This window comes from Ipomoea triloba, chromosome 1 (genome assembly GCF_003576645.1).
Source record: "Ipomoea triloba cultivar NCNSP0323 chromosome 1, ASM357664v1".
NCBI classification, from domain to species: domain Eukaryota; kingdom Viridiplantae; phylum Streptophyta; class Magnoliopsida; order Solanales; family Convolvulaceae; genus Ipomoea; species Ipomoea triloba.
Genome location: NC_044916.1, coordinates 7,948,394 through 7,956,150, shown reverse-complemented (window position 1 = coordinate 7,956,150; position 7,757 = coordinate 7,948,394). Strand labels below are relative to the sequence as shown.

General features: G+C 36.6%; 2 protein-coding genes across 2 annotated transcripts; one reads left to right on the top strand and one right to left on the bottom strand.

The window, feature by feature from the left end:
- Positions 1-826: 826 nt before the first annotated feature.
- On the top strand, positions 827-1,297 carry LOC116022889 (dnaJ homolog subfamily C member 17-like). Its single transcript, XM_031263826.1, has one exon. It carries the CDS (start codon positions 827-829, stop codon positions 1,295-1,297), a length of 471 nt encoding a protein of 156 aa, XP_031119686.1.
- A 2,091-nt stretch (positions 1,298-3,388) lies between these two features.
- On the bottom strand, positions 3,389-7,358 carry LOC116027992. The gene is made up of 2 exons (XM_031269797.1): positions 7,216-7,358; positions 3,389-6,146 (listed from the first exon to the last, which is right to left on the bottom strand). Exon 2 carries the CDS (start codon positions 6,074-6,076, stop codon positions 3,773-3,775), a length of 2,304 nt encoding a protein of 767 aa, XP_031125657.1. The 5' UTR covers positions 6,077-6,146; positions 7,216-7,358; the 3' UTR covers positions 3,389-3,772.
- Positions 7,359-7,757: the final 399 nt, after the last annotated feature.

The window sequence follows — 7,757 nt, the reverse complement described above, 5'->3', positions numbered from 1 at the left end:
CATAATTAATTGAAATTCATTTTACTGATTAACAATATTTCAAAATTTGAGAGATAAAGACAAAAATCAATATCACAAATTAAACAATCAATATTAATTTTTGACAATTTCAACACTGATTATTTAAACAAGAAAATGTACATCTTCAAAGTGTAAAATAAATAATTAAAACACACATAAATCATTAATTAATTAATCAACATAACTAATAAAATTAAAGCATATATCGCAAATTTGGAAATTTTTTTAAAATAAAATGGATATTTGATGCCCTCCATTATTAAAATCTTGATAAAAGAAATAAGATAAAAAGAAAATGGTGACTTTAATTATTTGGTTTGTTTCTTTCTATTTAAAGAATTTAAGCTTTAATATATATTTTGAGTTCACTTAATATAAACATAATAGATTATTTTTTTTAAAAAAAAATTAGAGGAGGGCCAAAAGTGTATTTATCCCTACGATATCAATATATACATACATATTTATTAAATATTTTTAGAGGGGTAGGGGGTGGGGTGGGGGTTGGGGGGCCAGGCCCCCTACCCCATAAAGTGCCTCCGGCCCTATATAGGTCCTCAATCCCATGAGAACAAGACTTTAGGTGCCTCCGGCCCTATATAGGTCCTCAATCCCATGAGAACAAGACTTTAGGTGAGGAAGTGAGGTCAAATCCACCAAGGATTCTCAATTTGAACCGGTTTAAGATTTTTATTTCTTGGATGCTCTATTTATAAATAGCTCTCAGAGAAGAAGCAAACAATATTCAGCACTTCTATTCTGTCTATGTTTTCTATCTATTTTCATATTCAACATTAGAGAAACTATGGATTCCGATCATTATGCCGTTTTAGGCTTACCCTCCGGCGAAGAAGGAGCCAGGCTTTCTGATAAAGAGATAGCTAAAGCCTACCGTGTAAAAGCTCTGGAGTTACATCCCGATAAAAGACCTAATGATCCAAATGCAAACATTTTCTTTCAAAAATTGAAGGCTTCATATGAGATTCTCAGGGATAGGAAGGCTAGGAAAGAGTATGACGATCGTCTCAGGGCTAAAAGACGTGCCGCTGCTGCTACTCCGCCGCCTATAACCCGGGTACATGGGCCGTGGAAAAAGAGTCTTGAAAGGTTTCAGACGTACAAAGATTTAGAAAGCCAAAAGATGACACAAAGTTCTTCGTTTCGTATTATTTATCGTGTTCATGCCTTCTCTCTGCTTTGTGTGCTCCTGCTCCTTATTTTGCTCTGTCAGCTATACTTTCAATCAGCTGTGTTAGTGACTGTGTCCATATACTAACGTATTATTTTAGTAGTATTTTTGTAGTTTAATTATAGTAATGCTAACGTATTATTTTAATTACACTCTATTTATTTTACAATATATGTTATTTTATGACTCTGGACTATTTTAGTTTATTTCTTCGCGGACACTAGTTTTGTTATAATAACACTACATTATCATTTTAATTATACTACTAATTTTCTAAATGAGCTATAGTTTTTTAAATTCATTTTTACACACCCTAGTTTCATTATTTTTTTGGGTAAATTTACATGGTCTTTCTCCATCCATTTAACGGTCCGGGTCCACCCACGTTCGCCCCGGGAGGCACGGGAGCTGGCCTCCCTGGAACACACTAGTTTCATTATAGCAACATTAAAATATCATTTTTTAGTGCATTAAAGTATCATTTTAATTGTACTACAATTTTATTTGACAACTATGGTCCACAATACTATATGGAGAATGGTGCACTGTATAACAATTGGGCATAATTCAGGTGTTATGTCTTGGGACGTGGGCCCAATACGACGCCATTTCACAATTTTATTTTATTTTTTTTAAATAAAAAAAATTAACGGCGTTAACGGCTCCTCATCGCAACAGAACACAAACTCTATATTCACAGACCCTATACTCCATATTCACAATTTGAAAACTCCACATTCACACATTACAAGGCTATATGTTTAGTAACTATATTACCACTGTTATGCATTCACACATTCAAAACTCTATATTCACAGGTCCTATACTCCATGTTCACAACTTGGGAACTCCACATTCACACATTACAGGGCTACAAGTTGCTAGAACTCTGTTAACTCTACTACAGATTCACACATTCATAACTCTACATTCACAAATTCTATACTCCATATTCACAATTCCATATTTACAATTTGAAATCTCTACATTCACACATTTCAGGGCTGCTAGAACTCTGTTAACTCTACAATTCACACATTCATAACTCTACATTCACAAATTCTATACTCCATATTCACAATTTGAACCTCCACATTCACACATTTCAGTGATATATGTTTAGTAATTTTTAAAAAAAATAAAAATAGTGAAACGGCGTCGTATTGAGCCCAGGTCCACCTTGCAAGGTGGACCTGGGTCCACGGCATAATTTGTTTGGGCCGCTGGAGTCTATATTAATTGGTTTGTTGGACTTGAGATCTCATGGATGGGGCTTAATTAAATTGCATTGACTTGAAATCTGCTGCCTTATTTAAAGGTACAAATTTACTATATGTATGTATGTGTATATATATGTACACACATACACAAATGTTAGTAATATAATCAAGTTGACAATACATATTTAATGTTGTAAATTTATTATTGTAGCATTTATTTATTTAATAATTTTTTTTTATTATACATTTGGCCGGCCCCCGTCTACCCGCCAAACCCGTGGGTTAGGCGGGGCGGGCTAAAAAGCCCGTCAAAATACGGGCCTAAAATATCAAAGTCCACCCCGTCGTTTTCGCGGGGCAGGCGGTCTTACCCGGCGGGCTAAGCCCGTTTTGACAGCTTTAGTTTACACCACTATATATACAAGAGCATTTTAGGGGATTAGCTCTTGTATACGCTAGCACCTGCTTTAATATAAATATAATTGTACACACGACTCGGATTTCTGCTCCTCATTTTCTTTCGTTGGGTGGTTGGAATTATGTTTCTAAATTAAATTTCATGTTGTGTATCGACTTATTCACCACCAACAGTTTCTTGCAATTTGCCAATGATTGTGTATAGTATAATTCATTTTCAGTTTACATGTGTATGTTTGTGAGATGAGCTAATTGGTTTTTATCTTTTCTTATATTCGTGTTATTTGTTCTATCCATGCTCAAAAGTTTAGTTGTTTGCTTGTTATTTAGGAGTTTGAATCCTTTGTAATATGCTGAAGGCCTGAAGCTCGTTTCTCATGAGTTAAGTGCAGAGAGGTGGCAAAATTAAGCTTCTTTTATGTGCACAAATGAGTATTTTTCTTCACAACAGTTCATGTAGCCCTTTGCTTGTGAATGCAGGGCAGGCTTACAGAAAAAGAAAAAAAAAAACAAAACAAAAAAAACAAAAAAAAAAAAGCAATAAAGGTTATAGAAATAGGAGTTAAGTTGAGACAGAGGGTTAAAATACAAGTCCCCATAAGTATCATACAAGGAAGTCAAAATGGAAGTCTTGAGAAAAATAAAAGCATTATCCTAAACCACAAAACATACAATACACATAACAAATCCACCTACAAATTCAATCTGTTAAACATTCACTTGGCCTCCAAATAACATAACATATTTCACAGGGATGATGACTGAAGAGAGGAAGAAGGTTGAAAAACTTCAAACTCTTACCACCACCATCACCAATTCACCATCACGAATCACAAAAAGTTAGAATCTTTCAGCACTGCTACCGCACTGGTCCCTAGTACTATCTTTTAGTTCAGAGAGCAATGGAATAGAATTGATCGGTTTTCTATCTTTTCCTGGCAGCCCTTGGTGACTTTCGATGCTTAGCCATCTCACCATCACTCACCTCTTTGCAATCAGTGGACTTGTTAGGCGTGCCAACCTTCTTAGGTGTCCTTGGTTTACCATTTCTGCCGGGGCTCTTCACTTCTGGTTCAACATTTCTGATCACATCTTTCAGAGGATACCAAAGGTCATTAGGATCTTGAGGTATAGAAGTAAGATCAAGTTCAAAAGATCCCTTAGGCACACCTTCTCTTTCAGTTCCAGTCAATCTGAAGGAGGGAATTTTATGGGAGAACCTATGAAGCTCATTGCGCTTTATTAAAAATGATGATGAATCAGCATCGCCCTGGCTTGTTCTCTGAAAAAGACTCACAAATCCATCCAATTTATTCAAGTAGCCAACTTTAAAGCCAATATCAACAATATAATCAAGCACCTCCACAATTTCATACTTAAACGACTGATGTTTATTAGGCTCAGAGATCCAATTAATATCCCAGCCTCTGAAAAGAGCCCAAATCTCCCCTTTACTAGGATATATTACGTATGAACCCTTCCTACCCTTTGCCGGTTTTGCCACAAGCATTTGATGAGAGAATGAGGTGAGATTATCAGTGGAATCTGAACTCCCACGTTTAAACTTGCCACATCCAACAGGTAATCCAGCTTTAGTCCAATAAATATCAAAGTCGCTATCTGGATCAACCTCAAGCCAATTAAACTTTAGGGAAAATTCAGGAGAAACTACTTGTTTTATATGGGCATAATATCTTGGCATGCCATCTATTGCATCATAACAAGCCCATAGTTGGCCAACTGCGAAGCACTTTTCTTCTTTTACCTTATCAAAATCATGAAATTCCTGATCAGGATAATCAAATTCCGTAGGAGCTGAATTATGATTGATCTCAGAATCTGATTCACAATCAATAACTTCAATATTTTTGGCACCATTTACAGTTAAACTAGCACCATCCACATTAACATTTGGGGCATTAATATTTCCTTCGTGCAAGTTCTGTTCAGAAGGCACTCCTTTTTCTTCTGGTTTGCTGTCTGGCACTATTTTTGGATGATTTATTTGGTCATCCTCTTCCTCAGCTTCATTGTATGAGACATTCTGCCTTCGCCGAGAAGATCTTCTGACAAAATTACCATTAGGCCCGTGTCCCTGTCCTCCAGCAGGATTGCTTCCCTTCTCATTATTGAAATCTTCTGACTCATTGCCGCTTGAGGTATCAAAACTTTCACTTGATTCAGATGCCTGTTTCCTGCTCCTTTTCCTGCTTTTGTTTTTAAAATTTCTACAATCTTGTGGCCATTCATTCACCTTGCGAGTGCCAGCCCCTCTCAAACCACCGGCCACTGAGTTCACACCATTTCCATGTATCTCTTTAGCCTTCAAATCCTCAAATACCTTAGAAGTATTCCCTCTCTGTGTCCTTGCTTTGTGCCCAAACCACTTAACCCCAGAGCCATGTTGAAATTCTTTATGGGAAGATGGAAATCCAGCTGTGTTTGCAGCCATTTTGGTGGTTCCTTGATTTGGAACCACTCTCTGCTGAGGTTGACTAGGCTGACGTAAGCCAACTCCAGTTGGAACACCTTGATAACCTAAATCATATGCAATGAAGGATTTCAAGCAGTTTTGGCAGCACACTGCCCGGTTGACTATCTCCCGCATATACTGAAACCTAACACTGCAAAAAGGACAGGTCGTCCAGAACGACGTTTCACGAACTGATGAAGTTGATTGTACCTTTTGATAATGATTTTGGCCACTGAACTGAGAAGTGAAACCATTTGAAAAAAAATTTGACCTTACAGGGGGGTTGACCTGATGAGGTGGTTGTCTCATCGAAATCGAAGTACTTCTAACTGAAGCTCTACATTTACTGTCATATATAGACCTTTTTGTTTGGTCTGAAAGCACAACATTTGCCTCCCCAATAATCTTAAAAGCAGCTTCTGCACCAGGGAACTTGTTCTTGTCGGGGTGAAGGACAAGTGCGAGTTTTCGGTACTGTTTCTTAATGGTTACTTCATCTGCTGATCTATCAACTTGAAGGATTCCATACCAATCCTTGTCCAATCCCAACATGTTTTTAGCTGAACAGTGAACATTGCAGACAGCTAGCAACTGATTAATGTTCTCTAGATCAGGGTAAAGTCGTTGAGCTTTAGCTGCAATCTTCTGGGCCCCTTCAAAATCATTATTTTGCATTTTCTTCTCTGCAAGCTCCTTAGCCTTGAGGGCTTCATCTTTGTTGCACTCCATCAAAGTACCAAAAAATATGTCAACCATTCAAATCACCAATGTGCAGTACATAAATGAACCTGCAACCAGTCCTTTTCATGCCCAACAAGGAGTTTCCCTACCAAAGTATACAAAAATGTCAAATTCCTAAAACTCAACATTATAAAAGATGCAAACTCAATTTTTTTGTGGGATAATTGCAGAGTTTACAATGTCTACCATTTAATACATCGAAAATGGAAAATTCTATCCTAAATACACATTTTAGTTCCAGGAAAATACATGGCATATTATATGAATTTAATATATTTATTTATTTAAGAATAACATAGTTAAGAATGGTTTTAGCAAGTAATCACCTATTGGCAGTTAGGTCAAGTGTTAAAGCATTGGTGCAATTAGGGATGGGCACAGGTTCAGAACAGGTAATAACTCAAACAATACTACTCCATAACTTATTAGTTCAGATGAAGAAACCTGCACCCAATATCTGAACCAAATAATAATTTAAATGAATTCAGTTTAGGTGAAATTATTTCAGTTCCTTTTATTAGGTCAGTATGTACATATCCACAAGTCATAAATATTTTTGAAGGTTTTTATCATTTTTATATTTATTTGGCCATTAATATTTGACAGTTGAAGATAAAGCTTAACATTGATTAGTTTAACCAAATGCAAAAGAGGAATTAACTCATTTTAAAAGAGTCCAGAATCCAGATATATAAAATTTAATTTGATAATTTATTATTTTAATATTGCGATTGGAGACCATTGCCTGGAGGGCTTACCCCAATAGTAACCCTAAGTCACAGTGCCATTAATGCCCAAGTTTGTATCTTCCTAGAGACCTGGACATTCACCATCCTAGGACCTAGCATCTCTAATATTTTGTAATAGAAGTCTGTCTAAGTGAATCAATCAAGATAAAAAGGTCCAATGCTAACTTCCTAAATCCAGCCAAATTCCCGCCTTTCTCTACTTTTTACTGTTTGATAGTCAAATTAGAAACACCAGTAATATAAAATTGTGCAATTGAGAAAGAGAATGCCTAAGATGACAGGGAAAGTGACAGCCGGAGGCCGCAACCCACAGCCACAGGTCGCGAGTCGCAATATGCAAAATACAGTAGAAGAACTACGGACTAGACGCTCAGAGAAAAGAAAGTTGAAGAGTAGAAAACCTACCTCTGCTCAGCCGTCCACAGTCCACCGCCGGTCTGGCTCACGCCGTAACTCCACTACTCCACCGCTGTCAGTTCCGCACGATGTCCTGGTCGGGAGAGAGGAAAACAGGAAAATGAAACAAGGAATTTTTAGTTTGATTTGGGGATTAGCCTAGATTTAGGGTTTCAAAATATTATTAATATAGTATAAAATTAAAATGTTATACTTATAAAATTTTCAACCGTTAGATCCTACCAGATCGATGGCTATCATTTGTGAACACTTTTCAAGAAGCCATATCATAGGTCAAATCCATAAAAATTGTGAACAAATGCTAACCATCGATCTTCTAAATCTAACGGTTGAAAATTAAGGAAACATAAAGGAAAAAATAGAAACAAAATCACGAGTTAATTTCATAAGGGTCATACTTCTGTGAAACCGTCTCACGAATCCTTATTTGTGATACAGGTCGGGTCGAGTTGAATCAACATGCAAATGTCATACTTATATGCGCATTCGTGAGACGAGTTGAATCAACATGCAAATGTCATATTAATCAG

Bases quoted from the DNA above. Each gene is read 5' to 3' on its own strand.
- LOC116022889 (XM_031263826.1), top strand. From the start codon at position 827: ATGGATTCCGATCATTATGCCGTTTTAGGCTTACCCTCCGGCGAAGAA.
- LOC116027992 (XM_031269797.1), bottom strand. From the start codon at position 6,076: ATGGTTGACATATTTTTTGGTACTTTGATGGAGTGCAACAAAGATGAA.